Source organism: Pezoporus occidentalis, unplaced genomic scaffold, assembly GCF_034315485.1.
Source record: "Pezoporus occidentalis ecotype Australia unplaced genomic scaffold, CSIRO_AGI_Poc_V1 ctg123, whole genome shotgun sequence".
In the NCBI taxonomy this organism is placed as follows: Eukaryota; Metazoa; Chordata; class Aves; order Psittaciformes; family Psittacidae; genus Pezoporus; species Pezoporus occidentalis.
The window spans coordinates 1372871-1394467 of NW_026913027.1; the positions used below are offsets into that span (position 1 = coordinate 1372871).

Sequence of the window (21597 nt, forward strand, 5' to 3'; positions counted from 1 at the left end):
CCTGACAGATCAGACTCTCTGGTTGGTTCTTCCAAAGTCCTTTTGGAGCATCTTGGGGCTGCCAAACACATATGCAAACTTAGTCCTCTTTTTTATTTCCTAAAATAAAAAATTTCTCTCTGATGACACCCAAGTGTTGATATTCACTATCAAGTACAGAAGGGCTTTCAGTTTCTGTATGTCCATCTAGGCAAAAAGAAAGGAGCCTTCTTGGAAGGGAGGCCACGTGTTCTGTTAAGTTTATTGCTGAGCTTTGTGCATTGTCCTTTGGCTCCATGTGTGACATGGTGAGGATATGACAAATGTCTGAGCTGGCACTAAACTATGCAAGCAGATGGACATGAGTGTGCACATCCAAGAGACAGTTCCTCTCTCACTCTTTCAGGCAAGCGATCTAGCTGAGACTGTCCAAATTACTGTTGATTCTTAGTTTACAAGTATATAATCCAGGGGATGCTACATTCATTGTTCTGGTTTTGATCTAGAATCAGAGCTACTAAAGGGCAAGTGTTTGTCGTGTTTGAATCAGCTATAATGTAAATGAAGTGGAACTGGACATTGAGAGGAAACGCTCCTTCATTTGCCTTCTGTGGAAAGAGTTGTACTGTAGCATAAATGAAATTGGCTCTTTCTCAGTCAGCTGGATATTTATGAACAGAATAAAAAGGTCACCTCCACTTCGTGCAATGTGTAGGATTCTGTCTGCATGCCAGTTTGTTATTCATATAATATTTTCCATGTATAACTTTTATGTAAACATTGATTATATATGTATCTTCCTTTGTGATCTACAACTTATTTTTCAATAAGAAAGAAATGAACATTGCAGACTGTTAAATATTTTCTTATATGTTTGCTCACTTTTTTCCTACACATAAAGTGTTACATACTAAAAAACCTTTGTTCATCACTGAGAAGTGGTTTCTGGGCAAGCAAAGGGAGGGACTAGGATAGTCCATATTTGACTGAAAATATAAATGGCTTGCAAGGGAACTGTGGTCATTTGAAGGCAGCAAGTATAATACTAAGTGAAAGAATGTTAAAGAACAATTGAAACTGTATAAGAAGAAAACTACTCCATGAAGGCTTTTTACATTTTCTGTTCTAGATGGCTGCCCAGGTCTCTGTTACGGAAATGGGAGGTGCACTCTTGATCAGAATGGATGGCACTGCGTTTGTCAAGTAGGCTGGAGTGGCTCAGGATGTAACGTTGTCATGGAAATGGTGTGTGGAGATAACCTGGACAATGATGGAGGTATGATTCATGTCTCTCTGTCACATCCTTGACTGTCATTTGAATCTATAGTTTTGGTGTGTGTCTTCCTTTTTATAACTAAATGTCAGTGTTTGTCTGCTCAAGACAGTTTTAACACTGACTTCATCTGAAGCAGTGCAGTGAGGGAACAGACCCCTGTGATAGATGTTATTCAAGGCAATGGGCATAAACTAAACCACAGGAAGTTCCACCTGAACTTGCAGAAGAACTTCTTAACTGTGAGGATGACTGAGTATTGGAATAGGTTGCCCAGAGAGGCTGTGGAGTTGTCTTCCCTGGAGATATTCAAGAGCCATATGGACACATAATCCTGAGCAATGTGGTCTAAGGAGGTTGGACTAGATGACCTCTGGTGGTTCCTTCCAGCCTCAACCATACTGTGATTCTGTGAAGGCAGAAATTATGTATGAGCCATACCCATCATCCCAGTACTTGATTTTTAATCTTTCAAATAAAAAAATGGTAATTTCTTCTATCTCCTTTCCACTCTACCTCATAACTATTGTCTACTTCAGAAAAGACAGCCAATGGATACCCAAACGAAAAAAAAAACCTCTCTGCCTGTCAAAATGCATCCAGAGTTTAGTCTTATGTTAATATTAAATGAATACATTTGCATGCATAAAGCATGCACTTAGAGATGATTTTTTTAACATTAATCTCATTCTAAACTTGAGACGCAGCACAATTCTTGCAATTATCTGGACCTGCATTTGAATGATTATCGAGTAAACTAGTTTAGAAGTACGCAGAAGTAATTTGTAGGTTTGCTGTAAAAAACATAGTTCTCTCCTAAGTTAAGCTCCACCTCTTTTCCAGTACTTCATTGTATATGAGGTAGTGCATTTTTTGTCAGGAAAAACATCCTGACTCTATTTCAAGCTTACCAGTAGGAGAAAAGCCAGAAGAGTCCTCGCTGATTGTTCTCAGAGTTGATTATTTTTCCTGTCTGTTTCAGGAATACTTATTTACGGGACAGTCAAGAAGGACTATTGCTTTCCTCTCCTTTACTTAATACCATCCTTTACAGTGTGCTTGCCCCCGTATTCGGAGCTGTGCAGCTTTCTCATTCAGAGTGTGAATGCATCTGTCCCAAGCACAGTTACTTTTTTTCCTTGGGTTGTACACTGAGATATATTGAAATACATATATTATCTGATTGTGTCACACTTAAAGACCATCTCAGTATCTTGGGAGAGATCTCATGCCCCACTGTAGTGTAGTATACCTTAGTATAGTAATTGTCTGTTTTCATCTAGGTCATTGATAAATTAAGATTGATTTAGGGCCAAGAACTGAGGTCACCTCAGTAGAAACATTCTGACTCAGTGATGATTCCTCATTTACAGATATATTTTGAGACCTTCTGATTTTGCATCCTGTGGGCTCTAAGACCATGCTGTCCCTTTGGCAAAGGCTTCATCATTTCTGAACCCCGTTCAAAATCACCTTCTTCCTCTCTCATCCTTCCTTTTCCACCTTATTTACAAGCCTAACAACCGCCCCTCTGCCACTCTCTGCTTCTCTGCACTGGTGTGCATCCCTCTCACACAAGGTCCCACAGCTAGCATCACTGCCCCACAGATGCTTTCCCATCTGCCTGGGGCTCCCCCCTGCTGTCTGAGCCACTGACTTTCTTGCCTGCACTCTTTAAATCTGTCCACAAAAACCCTGTTTAGCCTGTAATGCAAAGCACTTTCTGATAACACTCCATGAACTGGCTCTGTATAAACTGCCCTGTATTGTGATTTGGGGTACTTTTTATTCTGCAATAATGGTGAGTTATTGAAAGAGTTGGCAGTGTTCACTCTAAATCTCCTTGAATTTGTCAGTTTAAGGCAGACACTTAACATCATTTCACTGCAGGTTTTAAAAGTAATTTTCTTTTTCCTTTTTAATGGCGACATAACATGTACGAGGACAGCTCTGTTGACGTTACAATTAGAGATAAGTGCAGAGAAATATTTAATTAATCCAGCTACTACAGATGGGCTAAATGTAATTAAGTTTCCTTTACAATCAATTTTATATAAGAAAATTATATCTACATATTAAAACCACTTCTTTTTGTATATGAAGTTCATAGGACCTGAGTTGGCATAAGCATAAATTAGAAAAATTCCCCAAAGTCATTGGAGTTGTACCGGTGTTAGATTAATACAAAATCAGAAGCTGATTCCTGATGTCTCGGGGTTTGTATACATACACAACAGTGAAAACAGAAATTAGGAAGGAGATATGACATTACCTGTTAAGTCCTGTTTGCTGGGAGGTTGTGCCTTAGACTGTGAGAATATTACTGTGGTATAATGAGTTACCCTCCGTCAAGCTGTGTAACTGGATTAGGTTTATAAAGATGGAACCTATTAAGATTTTTGCCTGCAGTTGTGGTGAGTTAAGAACATGCACTCAGTTGAATTACAGAAACTCAGCTGATAGGTAGTAACTTCCTAAGCCGTTATGATGTGATCACAGTCAGTGACACGTAGCCAAAGAGATCATGCTGTAGACCTACTTTAGTGTCATTGTATATTTTAAATCATGGTATTCTCATCTACCAAAGGTCTTATTCATTCCAGTTGTGTTTAAATCAAACATTTATATCTCAGTCCTTGGAAAGTGTTCTGTGCTTCAAGTTCGTTAAGTGGAAGTTGCAACCAAAGAACAAAGCTGCAGTAAAGTTGAACTTCAGGAGTTAGGCAGAGTGATAATTTTGTGTAGTTTCCAGTTGATTTTTTTGTACAGTACTTTCAGATACTGAAAATTGTGATTTTTATTATATAAAAATACATTCAAATACACTGTAAAAAAAAAAAAAAAAACAAAAAAAAAGAGTTAGAAAATGAAGTATTTTATTAGTTCCAACTGTACGGGTTGAATAATGTCATTTATTCGGTATGAGGAAGTGTTAGTGTTATTGTTCAGTCTGTAGTAACAGCACAAAAGCTTTGGGTAGGAGGAAGTCCTGGATTCATTTTTTAAGGACTTGTATAAGCATATTCATAGGCATCTGGGTTCTACATCCGCTGAAGCACCAAGTTCCCCATCAGTGCAGTTACCCATGGTGGTAAGGTTAAACGCGTGCATACGTATTTTCCGGAGCAGGGAAAGTACTATTTCTCTTAAAGCCCCATTATTATCCACTGTACTGTACTCTGACTGTGCCATCATTGTCTTTCCCATTCCATCTCATAACTCTCTGTTGGCTTTTTCCTACTTGCAGACTTAAGGGCATGTTTACCTGTTCAAATATCACTACAAATATCATTGAAAAGGTCTCAGCATTATAACAGATGCACAGCAGCGTGGTTTGCACTTGCTCTTGTGGAGTTCATCTGCAGTCTGTTAGCAGTGTGATGTCCATTAAATAATGCCAAGAAGTCAAACAGATGTCCTTTGAAGTGGGGCCTTTCCCTCACATCCCTCAGCATCATGTTATTCCCTATCTCTTATTCTTCTTTCACTGTCATGACTGACATGATTTAATTTTCAGTTTATAAGATGACCATTCAGCTCATCTGAGCAGGTCATTTTCTCTTGTTCTGCCATTGCTTTAGACTAATCTGGAAGCTCCAGTAGATCCAGGAGATTGCTTGAAAACTCTGCTGAGTTCTGCACAGTGCAGAACCAGTGTGTCCCAGGCCGAGAACACTTGACACCAGTTCCACCCCTCTGCTCCGCCAAACCACAATTAAGCAACTCTCCTGATATATATTTACATTCCTGCTGCACATGCAGGTCTTTATCTTAAGCTGAAACTTGCAGCCTGTCACTCCCATTAATTTCTTTGATACAGATCTCTCTTTTGAATTTGCCTGAATCTCTTTTCATCATTTTCTTTTTCTTTTGTGACTTAATCTTGACTATTTGTTTTTAAAGAAAATACTATTCACTACAGGCTTTGAATTTGCTACCAAATATCCCTTCAGTCATTTCAGACAGTTATTGTAGCTTTCTCCAAGCTTTTCCAAGCATGATAAAATATACGACTCAGCATAGCCTTGGGTTGATAACCAGTGCTGCTAAAATATTGATGCATTTCTGACCCATCCATTGGCATTTTAATAACCTATCCATCACGGAGATATTGAGTCCATATATAAGTAATATGCTATTATTACACAATATAAATAATACTGATGGGAATGGTTTTCATTGTTGCTGAGCAGCGAGGGCTCCCCAGGGATACTTACAGCTTCTGAAAATCCTGCCCTGATAGATTTGCATTCCCCTGTGTATGGAAGGCCAATCACCTCCGGTACTCACTGGATAAAGCACACTGCAGCCTTTCCACAGGCACACTGCCGAGTTTCCAAGGTCCTTATACAAACCCCCATGTTCCCAGTTTACAGCCTCACTGTCTGCTGCGTGCTGTGTATTACAGCTAAAATCTGAGAGCAGTTTGGATTAATGCATACGAATAAGCATTAGGGACTCAAGATGGTTACTGCTGCTTAGTTTCTTCTGAAGTTATTAGATTTGGTTTGCTTAGATCCTGGCAGCTCTCACTGTACTTAACTGAGCCTGTGCTGAACCAAGCTGGCACAGGTACTGTTTGATGTTTATTTGAAATCTGTAAAAGAAGGCAAGCAAAACTAAGGTGACAATTGACCATGAAAGTGCACTGAAAAGCAAAAATCATTCATTTGCCAAGGTGCTGAGTTTTCTAGGTTCTACTGCATAAGGAGTTCAGGGAACAGAATCTACTTACTGCAGGGAGAAACTTAAAACCCTTATTTTACTTTCTGTGAAAATCTGGGCGTAGTTTCTACAGCTGAGATCAGTACAGGAGTGGGAGAGCAGTTACACACACCTAGGTTGCTCTGCAGCAGTGAAAATGAAGGTCATTGGTATTACTTACACCAAGAATAATAGAGTTGGATTTGATTTTCATATAACTGAGCACACTGTACATTTATTAGCGTGAGTATGCCTGCATGCGTGTATATGCATGTACCATATAAGCATATGCGCCACTGGTAGTATTCTGGGTTTGGCATTAACCGCAAAACTTCAAACCTGTTGTAGTTAATGTTAGTAGTATCTTTTCCATGTGTGACAAAAGCTTGAAGGGTTGGCAACCCTGCTCTTTCAGTGAACTTTAAAGCAGAAGAATAGCAATTTTAAGTATTGTTGCTAACTATGTTTTGCTTGCCAGAACCTGACAGTGGATGGTTTATTAAAATAACTAACCCAGTAACATGGGAAGTACAATCTGATTGAATTCATTTTCATAGCCAGTTAATAAAGCATCTCAGTGGTTTAATAGAAAAGAAGCCACTGTGAAAGTTATTGCATGCTGCACTGGTGAGCTGTGGAAGCCACCGCTGCCAAACTTGGAACCACTTTGTTCTTTGCTTCCATTATCTGAGACCCCACCTGTGCCTCTTTAATGTCCTCAGGTGTTATGCTACCCTGACAATTTGTACTAATTGTGAACGTGGATCCATTTTCAGCAACATGACTTACTGTGATAGTCCCATATTTGCAGCATGAATTGCAAGTCATTCAAGGTTAGATGAGAAGAGTGGAGAAGCCAGGATTTGAAAGGTAGATAGCCTACATCAAGCCCAAAATACGTGACTTGTTCCATGTCCTCACTATTAGCTTGTAGCTGACAAAATACCTTTTCTTTCCCAACTGTTACTTTATGGAGGATTTAATATAGCTATTATGCAACATATGGAAAGCTCAAATACAAAGTATACGAAATAGAACCACTGTACAGCATTTGCCCAAACATGGTAAGTAAAGCGGTATATTGCTGGCAAATTAACCCCTGGAGAGACAGGTCCATAGGTCCATTGCCAATTTGCCTGGTTGCCAAAGGTGATCATCCGTGTAGAAGAGAGATTGCTGCATAACGTGTACGTTAGAGAGTGTCCTGTCCCTACCACAAACTGAGTCTTCCATGACCCTAGTAGCAACAGAGCTGAGGAGGTAATTTCATCACACTTGTGGCATTCATTCCAACATATTAAATAAGAAATGTATATATACACACAAATGTATAAGCAAGAAAATATATTTTGTCTGCTGCAAAACATTGTATGACTCCATTGAGAATAAATATGCATACCTGTAAGATATGAAACCATAATCTCAGGCTCATCAAAACGTGGATCACTTTATTGTATAATCTGTAGTGTACCATGCAGGTGCCTAGCTGTCTTCTATATAAAACTTATTTGAAAGTGCTAATAGCAAACCAAAATCATTTACACTCTGTATTACGTTTTGGTTTGCACCTGTGCTGTGATGCACTTTGTGGTACTTGACAGTAAAAATGCCAGTATCCAGGCATCTCTGCCATATGAATTACAGTTTTTGCTGTTTGCAGTGATTTGCTCACGCTTCTGAATCTTGTCTCCTGAGATTTAAAAGAAACCCTAGTGTTTGCTTAACATGGTGAGGTTTCTTTGATTTTTGGTTCCTGATATGGAAAGTCCCTTTTTTTTTGTTACCATTGCTTGAGAATTGGTTAATGTATTTGTAGCTTTTTCAAGTGAATGAGTTTCATGTTAACGTTTATAAACATGATTTAATTGTTCTAGGTTATTCTCTTGCATTAAAAATCTAATTTCAAATAAGATTGGCTTGATGAATATGTTATCCTTACATACACTTACAAATATGATTGGCATTATCATAAGCTGCCTCCATATGTAACTTGTGGGTCTGTACCAATTTGTTCTGCCTGGTTCATTTTAATGGGTATCATGCTGAATTACAGTAGTTTCTTCTTGGTGTTTAGGCTTGGAGTTTCTTTCTTTTTTCTTTTAATGGTCTAGGTTAAAACAAAAGTCCTAAATGAACCTAAATTGGAACAAAGGTTTTGTTCTCGCTTAAGAGTTCCTTACCTGCCCCAAAATAGGTGTTTTATTCTTTTACTTCAGCACAAACTGGGAAAACATTTTTCAGTTCTGTCCAAGTTGATTTCTTTTCCAAATTTTGTTTAATTGTTGAGAAAAAAGCTAGAAGTTGGATTATACAGGCAATTCTACTTAATAAATCATAAAGACATACACCAGTGGCCTGAGCCAAATCTGTGGTGTTAAGAATCTGTAAAGAGGAGCTGGTACTGCTGCCCCTCCTGCCCAGGGAGCATCTTCTCTGAGCCTAGCATCATTCTATTTCCTTTTTCATGGCTGAGAAGGTGGATTGATTGAAACGAATTGTCACCTTATCAATGAAGAGATTTTAAAAATGGGAAAAAAAAATACAGCTTGAGAGAGGTCACAAATGTGATCTGTAACCTAGAAAACTGCTACTTTTGATCAGCATCTATAGTTTGGTTAGCAATTTCTTCTCTAATGACATTTTAGCCTTTGCTCCCAAGGCTGTAAGCTGTTCCTGGTGTATCCAGCCCCTCATACATTCATGGTGCTGGTAGGACAAATACCATTCTCACCATGGTTGTTCAGCTTACTTCTGGGGCTTCACACCCCTTCCCCACTAATGGGAAGCACACCCTTTTGTAGCCTGGAGAAGCGAATGAAACCAGGTGCAAGTAATTCCAACCAAAATAACTCCATTAGAACCTGGAAAAGTTTATAAGGTAGTCACCTTGCTGACAAGTAAACAGCAAAGAAAAGATGAAAATTGACTGGAAAATGGAAAACTGCTTTCCCTTGGTTTCTCTTTGTATATGGTATGAATGCACAGTGTTTGTTGCCAGGCATGTAAGCTGTTGACCGAAGCAGAGAAGAGAAAGGACTCTATTAGAGAAAGCAAAGCATTTAGTTGTTGTTTATATAGCTATTTCTTTTCTAAGTACATCTTCACATTCTAATATGTCTGTGACTTTCCACTTTTATTTCTTACAAGAATGAGAGAATCAGGTCAGCTCAGTTCCCACATCTAATGGCTTGTTGACAAGGAAAAAAATTAATGAGAATGGCTACTGGGGAATAAATTACTCAAAAAAAGCTTCCCCATGGATACTGTTATTCTGAAATAAGTGTGCCTTTTTCTGATTAGTACTTATTCTGCCAAACCAATGTTTGTCAGGTTTCTCAGGTAGGCAGCAGTGAGCTTGTAGAAATTAGTACCTTCCAGAAAGTACCTTCACTCCTTGAACAAGACTTGCCACTGTCATAACCGTTCCACCAGCAGAGCCCAGTCCTGAATGGCTACACCTACCTACATCAGAGCCTTCTGCAGGGATTGTCACCAGTATAAAGCAAAAGCAAGAGATTTCAATTTCTTTATCCCCTTTTCAAGTCTAGTAGCATTATTTAATATTTGTGGTCTTGGAATATGTACTAGTAATTTGATGATTTCCTGTTCACTTATTAAGAATATAAAGTTTCATTCCTTGGACAAAAAAGAGGAAACCAGAAGAGGAGATATTTTTTCCCTTGCAGTTCCAAGCCTGCTCTTCAGGTTTCAACCCAAAAATCTCTTTTGTTTTGTCATCAGAGTGCAATGAAGACCTCTCTGTTACATATTGTGAACTCCTCCACCCACTTCACAAGTGGTTTTGCTTGGACTGGAGGACCTTTATTGTTTCAGCTTACTCATTTTGTAGCAAATTCACATAGCTTTCTAGCTTTTTGTGAGTATAAAGTGACTGCTACACTCAAAGTCATTCAACTCAGCATTGCCCTGTGAAGTTCGTCTCCCACTGCTGGCTAATGCCTGTTGTGTCCAGGACTGGAGGAGTGCGTAAAGAACTTGAGGCATGCAATGACCTGTGGCTACGCCAGCTTTCCTGGGTCTTAGGTTATTGTTGCTAGCTGTTAGAGTTGACCTTGGCTCATTATCGCAAAAACAAGCTTGCTCTTGATTTCTCAGCTGCAGTAGGGTAGATTTGTTAACCTTTTTTTTTTCTTAGCCAAGCAATTACCTTGCTCAAGGTCAGACAAGGATTTTCAGATTTCAGGAAAGCTCATTTCATTATACTTGTTTGTTCTGTAGAAGGGCTTTTGCTTTCTTTTCAAAGTGAATATTTTATGCTGTTATTTACTGAGCATTCATGGAGTGCAGTGTGCTCTATTGAGAAAAGAACAGTGTTGGCCAAGTGGGTCTCTCACCCACTGAAGTCAATGACAAAGCCTGATAACGCAGTTTGCCCTGTCAGTTGTACAGGTTTATAGGCTCCAAAGTGTTTGTACAAACAAAGCATGAAAAGTCAAAGCATGAAGTGAAAATATCTGCCGGTATGTTGATCCTATAGCATTCCGATTTTAATGCAAGGGAAATCTATACAGTGATATGATGACTCCACATTTATTCAGACCAACCTTGTTCAAAATACGAAGAGATGTCTTTGTTGAAGGATACAATGCCTTAATCCTGCTTTATATGCATTAGTGTGCTTGTCAATACAAGCAAGTTAGCAACAGCCAAGTCATAAAATGTTTAAGAAGATAGTTGGACATTTTACCAGACCTTATTAATTCTGTTTCTGGTTGAGTATATAATTTAGGCAATTTGGATGTCTAAGCTGCTGATAGAAGCAATTAAATGCCGATAGCCCAATTTTAAGTTCTATTTAAGTGCTTAATTTAGATGCACTTCAGTGTTTCACTTTTCATCATAAGCTTTGGACAGTTAAGTAAATTAATTTCACCCACAAATGTTTTGCATGTTTGTCTGTGAAGAAATGTAGATTTTTGGGGAAAATTGTCTGTTTCTCCTGTTTGTCATGTTTGAAAATGGGTGGAGGAGGAATAGGTTTATTTTCACTTTCCAAATTGGCTTTCCTGGTGCAAACATCCATGGAGAAGACTATCTCTTGGGTCACTGGGGCAGAGCCTGCATCAAGGTATTTGTACATTACCAACTACAGAAAGGAGTGAAGTCATGATTCTGCCCTTTTTGGATCATTTCAGCATTGCAGCCAATAAACAAAAAGTAAACATCCTAAAACACTAACAAAACTGATAGGGCTTAAAATAGAAGTTGGACCACTGTAACAACTTTTTTTTACACTACTATAGTGTGGATGCATATGGAAGTTAGATAACATTTCAGACTTCATTATTGCAGACTGGTTAGCAAGTGTGTATTCTTCACCAGTGTGGACAGACAGTAGTGACAATAAAGGATCATTAGAGATCCACAGCTGCACAGTGTGGATAATACACCCACTGGAATAAGAAGTGTTGTGCAGTGATTTGCTTCTGCCTGCTCTGCAGTGAAGACAGTCCTGCTCTTCTCTATTCACTTAGTTTGTAGGTTTTGTTTTCTTACTGTCATGTGGAGATTTTATGAGGTGATGCAGTGTTAATGACTAGAGGGAACTGCCTCTCCTGGACTAAGCGTGTATGTTAATGCTTTATTGAATTTTTATGTGTCATAATCAGCATGCCTTCCAATTGATTAAAAACCTATTGTGCTCCCCAGTAGTAAACACAGTGCTTTATTCTCAGAATCACTCAATTTCCTGAACTTTCCCTTCTCTCCACTGTAGATGGCTTGACAGACTGCGTAGACCCTGACTGTTGTCAGCAAAGCAATTGCTACGCAAGTCCTCTGTGCCAGGGTTCACCTGATCCCCTTGACCTTATTCAGCACAGCCAACCACCTTTCTCCCAGCATCCTCCAAGGCTCTTTTATGATCGAATACGATTCCTTATTGGGAAGGAAAGCACTCATGTCATCCCAGGAGATGTCTCATTTGAGAGCAGGTGAGTTTTCTTTTAAAGACTTTTCTGAATATTAAGAACTGCAATGAAATTATTTAACCAGGTAAAAACAATGATACCTGGGTAGCTGAGAATTCTTCACAGGTGATCAAAAAATACTTAAAAGGATAGCAAATGTCTACGTTCCAGCGTCTGAGGATCTTGTCTGTCAGATTCTCATTACTACTTTTCTAGTGCGTAAATGCACAGCAACTCTACTGCTCTTACTAACAAGGCTTGGACTGTTTTGGAAAGTAAGCTGTACTGTACTTGTAAAATAGGGGGAAGTTCAGCCCTTTATGCTGTAGATACATATAATGACAGGAAGCAGAGGGACCAATTGGATTTATATGCATTGTATTCAGTCAGCTTTCTGCCCTGTAGGACTTGGTTGATATTTGCAGTGGAATAATTTTTACATGTGACACTTACGTATAATTAACAAACTTTTGGGTTTGCTGCGTGTTGATAGATCAGTGTGGAGTTTACCGTGTTGTGCTACAGGTTACTCTCAAGCTGTCATGCAGACAGTAGATTGATCTCTGAGTGTTTGTGAGATTGGCTTGTCCTTTAATAGGAAAAGGCTGTGCAATAGGAAAGGGGCACTTTCTTGCTCAGAAAACCTGGTAACACTTTGGGGGTTTTTTGAACATTTGAAATATAGGGGCACATAAGTTTTTATGCTGTAGTTCACCTGGGAAGCTATAACTTACATGCTGACAAAGAAATCCACAAATCATCCACATCACCTAACTATTACACTGTCAGCTAGGCCTGTACATTAGATAAACCATGTTCCAGTAATAAGGGCATAAGAATTTTTTTATTTTCATAGTACATAGCACTTAAGTTACAACTTCGACTCCATTCCATGCGCACAAATTCAGTGCACTTTCTCTTTGTCATTTATTAATTTTTAATAAAGTAAATACGTAAACGGAGTCTTTATTGATCTGAAATACCTAAACATTTAATCACTATTAATAATGTAACAGGATTTTATAAATATGTAGAACAATAGGGCATGAAAATGAACTCTCTCAAAAGCACCTCTCTAGTGTGCCTCTGTGCTCGGTGCAGGGTCCTTGGCTGGCTGTACGTGTGCAGCAGAGTATGCTGTGCTTTAAACCAGAAGTCACTAGTGAAAGATTTTCCTCATCAAAATGTCTCATAGTGAGGTGTATTCAGAGAGGAGGTGAGCACTCAAGTCGCCTGTACAGTGTTCTGTGACACTGCAAATGTTAGCAGCCAGATTGCACATAATCCCATCAACGTGCTTTTATAGATATAAAGAACTGATCTTTTAAAGCCATCATTGATGGGATTTAACTTGGATTTAAAGGCTCTTTCTGAGTATTTCGTTTCTTTACCCTCTATCTCCATGCCTTTGAAGAATGAAGATTAGTGAAGGCCCACGTGTGAACAGCAGCCCACCCTCACCATGGCTTGAATACAACTTGTAGTTGTACCAGTGCATTGTTCACAGCCCAGATGCCATTTCCTCCCACTGTACAGAAATTACTAGTTAGTTTGGTGAGAAGATCATTGGGATTCAGATGAGGTTGTCTGTATCTTTAGAATCAGGGCAGTGCCTGGAGACTTGCACTGTGCCATGTCCCCTGGGTTTTGTCAACAGTAATCTGCAATGTACTGGGCACCCCGAGGAGTTCATCAGTCCACACTTTGCTTGATCCTTAAGTCTTCTAGGCTGTTGAAAAATTGCTCATCCATAAGTCAAATATTATTAAAAACTGCCAGAATTTTCCTCAAGGATGAGAGATAAGCAGAGTCTCAGAAGGAGGCAGTAGCTTAGCTGTGCTGCCTCTGTACAGAAATCTTCCTCTGACATTGTCAATCTGACTGTCATCTATTGTCTGTTCTTCTGGGAATTAAGATTGCTGGAAAAAATATAGAAAGACAACTGTTACTACAGTAAAAAAAAATCAGAAATCCGTGATCCTGACTATCTGGTACAGGCCAAAGAAGGCTTGGAGGTTTTTAATCAACTTTTGGATGTTGCTGAAAAGGTTGTGCCCATGCAGATGATATTAAGTCATGGCTGCCTGCAGTGCCACTTATTTTATAGCACTGGTGGTTCAGCAAGAAAGGATTGGCTGAAATAGTGGCATTCATTTATTTCAGAGCACTGGCATCCATTCGGAAAATGGAATGGAGCTCAAATTTTGCAAAGCTCTATCTGGCATGGGTTGGTTGGTTGTTTGGGTTTTTCTCTTGCAAGAAGAATCCAAGACCCTTAGGTTTCAAATGACATTGTGCAGTGTTTTGCTGTCCCATAAGATAGTGGAATTCCAAGATGGGTGATGTTTGCATGAATCTCACTGTCGATAAAGCCAAAGTGGTGTTGAACAGACTCAGGAAAGCTATCAAAAAATGGTGAAGATTATCTCTGTCCTTCAGATTGGAAGTGTTTGGTCTCTGCCGTATCCTGGCATTTTCAACGTCATCTGAAATACTAACATGAGCTGTTCTGGCAACTGCTGGAACACCTACCTTTTTGCATTTACATCTAAGACTGCAGCTTAGATCCAATTTTTCAACATTTGGCTTTTCAAATAAAGTCAGGGAGTTACACTGAGCTGAATTCACCAAAGTTAATGTTTTCAAGACATATTTTGCTTTTTATTATGTCAACACTGTGTCATTTGCACTGTTTTTTTACAAACTCCCAACTTAAAAGTGTGACATTATTCACATTCTGAATAATGAAAATGTACTTGCTTACATCAGGAATGGTGGCAGGGTGTAGCAGATTTTATAATGTTTTTATCAATTCGTGTTCTCAGGAAGGTTTTTAGGTTGTTTCTTTGCTGAGTATCTTTAATGCATGCTGCTGGCAAGATACTTGACTCACTGTAAATTGCCTACAAAAAGGGTCCAGTGTATGGTGCTGAATTAATTACCCTTCAAAGGCTGCTTACAGCAACATTGTCAGCAGGAAGAAATGAATGTACCTTTCTAGCCTTCAGCTTAATTTCTCTGATTGAAGATTTTAATCAGAAATGTAATAGAGTAAATGACATCTTCTGGTAAGTTGTGAATTCACTAGTTGCTTGACAGAGTTCCACATCTGAGCCTAATGTCTCAGCCTGAGGTGCTCGGAGAATATTGAAAACTTAGCACACAAAACAAAAGCAAAAAAATAGCAGATAAGTAGCAGTAGAGCAAGGCAGAATGGTGGTAGAATAATAAAATGCTTTGCAAGTAGTGAAAGAATGCATCTAGAATTTTAAACATCTATTTATATTTTAAATTAGACATGTCAAACAAACTGCCTGATGGCACGGAGCTAAAACCTGCAGAGCTGAGACCCTCAGTTACACATGGAATGATCCATGAAGCATTGACAGAGAAATCCTGCTTCTTTTAGGCCACCTGCAACCCATGGGAATCCGCTTTCTCTCAAAAAGGAAACTGCTGTGGAGTTGCATATTTAGTACAGCTTGCCAGGGGACTAGAAATATTTCTAATGCATTTGAAAACACTAAAGCAGCTTATCAGGGACATGTTCTTTCCCAGCTCCTGGACATTTTTGCACTTACATTCAAGTTAAAACAACTTGGACAGCCTTAGTCCATGATTATGCAATCATTGCAAATAAGTGACTGTTGGACAGGCAGTATGAGGAGTTGTCCCCCATGAGAAAGAAAAGCAGGTCAGTCATGGGTCTGTAGAATAAATCTTAGAGGCTGAGAACACAAGAGAGACGTACAGCACATTGAAGAGGCATAGCGATCTTAGAGGTTGCTCTGTTAAAATTAAGAGCAGTGAGTGGGTAGCAAGGTCCACAGCTCATCTGGAAAGAGGGTTAATGTTGAAGCAAGGAAGCATGAAGTAGCAGTTGAGTATGAAGGGACATTACTGCAGGGAACATTCTCTACGAGCTCTGGTAAGGAAAGAAGTTAAGTGAGGTCTTCTGCAAGCAGCAAAGCTGCAGGGATCCTGGGTGCCAGCAGTGCTTCACTTTGTGTGCTTCTGGGGCTCTGGGAAAGGAGGGTGGACCTGCTGCAAACTCAGGGGGTTGTTTGTTACCTCCCTAAGCCCTTGAGATTAGCACTGGTCATAAAGTAACTGAAAAATGTTCTCATACCTGCAGTACATGCAAGCATTAAAGCTAATTCTGATCAAATGCTTAGTCAGAGATTTAGTAAGTGCTGGTAATTCAAGAAGAGACCAGAGAGTGGAAGACTCTTCAACATAGAGTAGGTGATAAAAAGACAGTAAATAATGAGGACAAATGTAGCAACACAGAGGCAGGCTTAGAACATTTAAATCTTAAAGATTGCAAGGACAGTTCAAAACTGATAAATGTAGAATAATGTGGCTTATGAGTCGTCACATACTGTAAATGTTTGCGGCTTGTAAAATATGACCAAAAAAGGGGCAAGAAAGTTGAAAGATAAGTCTGTTAATATTATTTATGAATAATGAGAAGTAAAGTGAATGAGTAGAGGAAAGAAAGGCTATGTATGAAATAATGAAGACTTTGATGAGTTTTTTATCACACAAATTTGTGTGCTTGATAAAATATGACGACAGAGTAAAGTCAGCAGACAGGTCTGTGTGGAATGAATAAACAGGAGTATGGGAATAGTGTACTGAATAATGATGACTCTTAGGGGTCTCTCTGTCTCACACTAGTGTGTGTTGTAAATATGTGGAGTGGACTAATAAAGGGACAAGCAGGTCTGTTGATGTTAGAAATATGAAAAAAACAATAGAAATGGGTATTTTCTGCTCTGACAAATCAAAGAGTAATTGAACCAGGCTGTTCTGTTGAGTGAGTTTTGTGAGTCTGTTGAGACACACAAGAGCTTGATTGCCCTCAGTGGAGCAGCAGGTTTTGCCCAAAAATAGGATTACAACCAATTTAGTTAGTGTAGAAAACAAACAGGTGGTAAATCAGAGCTCTGTCTTGCGTACTGGCAGTAGTGCAGCCTCTCCCATTCCTTTGGGATTTATCAGCATCTTTGCTGAAAATCAGCATCTCTCTGTGTCCTGGGAGCATGGAATTCGTATTAGCGGCTGTGGTGAATTGGTGTACTTGCAAAGGAGTTAATTTTTACCAGCTGCATATTCTCATATGGACAGTAAGAAAAACTTGCTATGAGAAGAGCACTGATACAGAAACATTAGAATGGGTTACTTGGTGAGGTTATAGAGTTAGACAAGCATGGGTCTGGAGTAATGTAGGTAGAGTTGATCTTACCTGAGGCAAAGGAATGGACAAGATAAAGTCTTGTATTTCCTTTCAGCTTTCATTTTCTATGATTCTGTGATCCTCCAATTAGATCCACTTAGTAATGAGTTCACTTTCCTGTCTGTTGAATTTGATGTGTTCTGTTGTATTGCCATATTCCAACCTCTTTACAGGAATGGGAGGATTTTTATGTTGGAAAGTGAGCACAAGTCCAGCCCATCCCAGAGGGAATTTAAAAGGGCATAACTTGCGATGGGGGGTTGAGAAAAATGTATGTTACACTTGGTTAGGTGCTTTTTGAATTCGCCTAGGTAACTTTCTGAAGTTCACTGAAGACCGTGTGTCTCACTGCTGCCTTATAACATTAGTTGAGCTTTTTTTCTAATAGGCAGCAATCCCCCTTTCTTAGCAGCAGAGAATGAGGCTTCATTCTTCCCTTTCACAAACCATCAGCTCCTAGAGCTGCAGCAAGCTAAATCATGCTATCAGTGAAACCTTTGCAGTGCAACTGAGTGGTAGAACAAACGGTATGGTGAAATATATTCTTGATACACCAGCCGTTCATGGGAGAGTCTTCATGAGATACTGTTTTTTCAAATCAATGTTTTGGACTTGTTTGAAATTTCATTCAAAATCAACAAGTCACAATGATATCAGAGTAGTTCTATCTGTCAGGAACAGAAGTATAGCACAGTTTGTGAAATCAATGCCCTTTTCATGCTCCCGATGTGTCTAACATGTTGCCTTCTATTCTTTCTGTTACAGACGGGCGTGTGTCATTCGAGGCCAGGTGGTAGCAATAGATGGAACACCTTTGGTTGGAGTGAATGTCAGTTTTCTACACCACAGCGAGTATGGATACACCATCAGCCGACAAGATGGAAGGTCAGACTTTCATTTATTGTCTTTAACTTAGATTTGATTTAACTTAGATTTGGTTTAGATTTGCATAGCTAGGGACAACTGCCACCTTATATTCATGTCCAGAATTTCAGAAATACCACTGTTCATAGTGTGGATCGAGGATGGCATCTAGCCCTCTACTCTGGGAGCACATTCTGTGAGAACTCTCTGTGGTAAAGGGATCAAAGAAAAAAGAGAAGAGAAAACCTGAACAGCCACAAGATTGCAGTGACATTCAAACACCTGGAGTAAAAAAATGTGACAGCAATGCTGTAACAGCATCTTCTTGACATTTGGATATTTTCATTAGTCAGGTTTTCCATAAAATTCCCCATCTTTCCTCTTTTTTTCTGTTAAGTGTGAATCTTCCAAGTAGTTTATTGAGGTGTCTGTGAAATTAATTCCTTTAGTAGATCACCTGAGCCACACAAGTAAAAGTGAGGACAGACTCTTTCCAGAACCAAAATGGTTAAATTTCTGTTCTGCAATGACTCTTGAGAAATCTTGGCTTTGCTTTCTGGAAGGGGGAAGGTATTCAGTCCTCAAAGAGAGATGGAGTTCCTATACGTTCTATATTGCATTCCAGGTTTGGCTGTCCATTTGCAATAACATCATGATTCACTCCTGAACTTGAATTAAGCTGCTATGGGCAGTTTAAAACTTCATCTTCCTTGGCTGTGTTGTGAATTACAAGAAAGCAGAGCCTATCTTCCAACAGGGAAAGGCTGTCATTTGTCACAGTTTCTACAGTTATTTTTTGTTGTTGTTTGGCTTTGTCAATTTATAAAAGTAAGGAGCCTGCATATTTATTTTACCTTAATTTATTGATTTTCAGATCGCACTACTGAAAGTTAATAGTTATCATTTCCTCTTTAGACTAACCTGGATAAAGTTTTTGCATTAAAATATGCTACCTGTGTTTCTCTGTGAATGTAATCGGTGTCATCTGGGAAATGTGATGAGATATGCATAATGAAGTCTGACTTCTTACCGCAGTGTGTTACCGTCAAAAGCCTCCCTAATAGATGCATTCAATAGAGAGTGAAGTGTCCATTTGCATATTACCTTGTGTTGCCTGACTGTGGGTGTCAGAAATTGAGACTCTGTATATCGGGCCTTCTGTGTCCCATGGTTTGCAGCCCAGATATGCCAAAGGTTCTTCACAACAGCTCCCAGGGGATGCCCTGCCTTGTGGACAAGAGCTGATTTCAGTTCTCACTGCAGTTAGTCAGCATCTTTCAAAAAAAGAGTCATATCCTACACAGAGGGGTCTCCTGCTCAGCATACTCAACCTTTTCCTTCTGCTACTTTTATATATGCTAATAGAGATAAGGTCTAACAGGCTTTAAGACTTCTTATTCTGCAGGGTGTACCTGCATAGATTAGGAGTAGCTTCCCTTTTCTGGACTAGGAATTTGTTTTCCTATAAACCAAAGTAACTGGGTCCACACTTCAGTTACAGATGACTCGTTAGTATTAATTCTAGTTGATAAATAGAGGGAAGGTAGGCCAAGTAACAGTGAAGTACTACTGTACCTTACGATTGATGCATAGAAAGAGAAAGCACAGAGAGGTAAAGCTTCTTCATGAATGCCAAGGTGACACCAGGAAGGTATACTTGAATGATTTCACATAGTAAATCTAGGGCTGTAATGAGCAGCATGAAGTTTTTGTGTTTAATGCATTGAAATTTGTGGTAATGCAATGATAAAACGAAACAAAGGAATTGGTTTTCTCTTTTCCAGTTTCGACCTTGTGGCTGTTGGAGGCATCTCTGTCACTCTAGTTTTTGACAGATCTCCTTTCATATCTGAAAAAAGGACACTTTGGTTGCCTTGGAATAGATTTATCATCGTAGACAAAGTCGTAATGCAAAGAACAGAGTCAGACACACCATCTTGTGACATCAGTAGTTTTATCAGCCCCAATCCAATTGTGCTCCCTTCACCCTTGACAGCATTTGGAGGGTCCTGTCCTGACAGAGGAACCATTATTCCAGAGCTACAGGTAATGAAAATACTTTCAAATTAGCAATTTGTTAGATTAAGAACAAGGCTTAGACAATTTTAGACGATGATGATACCAGATAGTGAGCAATTAACTGCTGTGGTGTTATTCAGAATGACCCTAATGCATGTCTCTTTAGCACTGTTTCACGGGATGCTTTTCTCTTTTTTTTTCTTTACCTTTATTTTTTATTAATAATTTAAGATGCTTTATTTCTTACTTCCAAGTACATGAAAGTGAGGAGTTCTGACGAAATGTATTATTGAAATCCTGATTTATTTCTGGTGATGCACAAAACCATTCGTAGATTACAGATAAACAGTACAGCTTCCCCAATACACCAGTCTGAGACATAACCCAAGACTCTTTAAAGATTCCTAGGCATGTTTCATCCGTTTGCATCTTCCAGTTCTTTACAATGGCATCTCCAACTAGATGTTAGCTTCTTGGGTTTTATTACTTTCTTTCCAAGGGAGAGCAATTTTAACAGCATCTCTAAGATTGTTTTTCTTTAAATGTCTTTTTTCTTGACACTCCTTTAAGTGTTTAGAAGCAATTTCTAATTAATCTTGAATTTAACTCTTATTTGGGACTTAAACAAGGTTGTATAAGTCTAACACCCAACAACATACAACTGCTCAAGGTTTCAGATCATGTTAATCCCCATAGTATGTTGTTTGAGCAGTGAGCTCAAGCAATAAGGTCTCTTTTGGGTTCTCTTTACATTTCACTGAGAAAGTCTAGAAGATATTTTGGAGGCTACCTGTAGACATGAGTGTTTCCAACCTTTTTTTCTTGTGAAAGTGTTGCTAGTGATTAAGAGCCTTTATTCTACACCTAAGAGACCTCTGATTGAATTAATTTATGTCTAAACATCTGCATAACTATTAAAGAATGTAACATTTGAGCCAGGTGATGTCCATAGTGTTGCTTCACAAAGCATACTAAGTGAAACTAATGAACATAAATTAACTGATGCACACTAGTGAGAAAACACTGGGTCACATTACTCCACACTTCACATTCCTGGGTCTTCAAACAGCAAGGTACCCAAAGATGCAGTCTACTCAGAGAGGACTGTCCTTAGTCCTTTTTTTTTTTGTCATTGGAGGGTTCTTTTAGAGTTAAGTTTCATTGTAGAGTACTGGGAAATGAGCAAAAAGTATTCCAGACTAATAGAAGGAGCTGTATTAGCATGTATTAATACATGGATATTTCTTTCTGCTTTTCTGTTAAAAAATGAAAAGGGATGTCAGATGTATGACAGAGGGGGCAGCTGGGATGTCAGCAGGAAAGAAGGGGAACACTGCAAATCAGGAACAATAAAGGGAGCAGGATTTCCCTGGCAACACTACATTTCATATGTCAAAACGACAATTGCTGGCAGGCCTCCAGCTGTACTGCAGCAATCTGGTGACAGTAATACTGTTGCAATGTGTAAATAAAATTGTGTTGAATGTGAACTAAGCTATTGTTAAACAAGAAAAATCTAAAAACTAGGAAAGATAAACCAAACAGTTTGTATTTTTCCAACCCTGACAAATTTAACATTGTGACAGGTT

The 21597-nt window shown here is 39.0% G+C and overlaps 1 protein-coding gene across 9 annotated transcripts in view; it reads left to right on the top strand.

Moving 5' to 3' along the window:
* The window catches only part of TENM1 (teneurin transmembrane protein 1), an 845211-nt gene that overhangs the window by 749725 nt on the left and 73889 nt on the right, over nucleotides 1–21597 (top strand). For all 9 annotated transcript variants that reach the window (XM_062607456.1, XM_062607455.1, XM_062607460.1 and 6 more), the window contains 4 exons: nucleotides 1109–1255; nucleotides 11694–11910; nucleotides 17891–18010; nucleotides 19774–20035. In XM_062607456.1, coding sequence (XP_062463440.1) covers nucleotides 1109–1255; nucleotides 11694–11910; nucleotides 17891–18010; nucleotides 19774–20035 — 746 coding nt within the window. The remainder of the gene's footprint in view (nucleotides 1–1108; nucleotides 1256–11693; nucleotides 11911–17890; nucleotides 18011–19773; nucleotides 20036–21597) is intronic.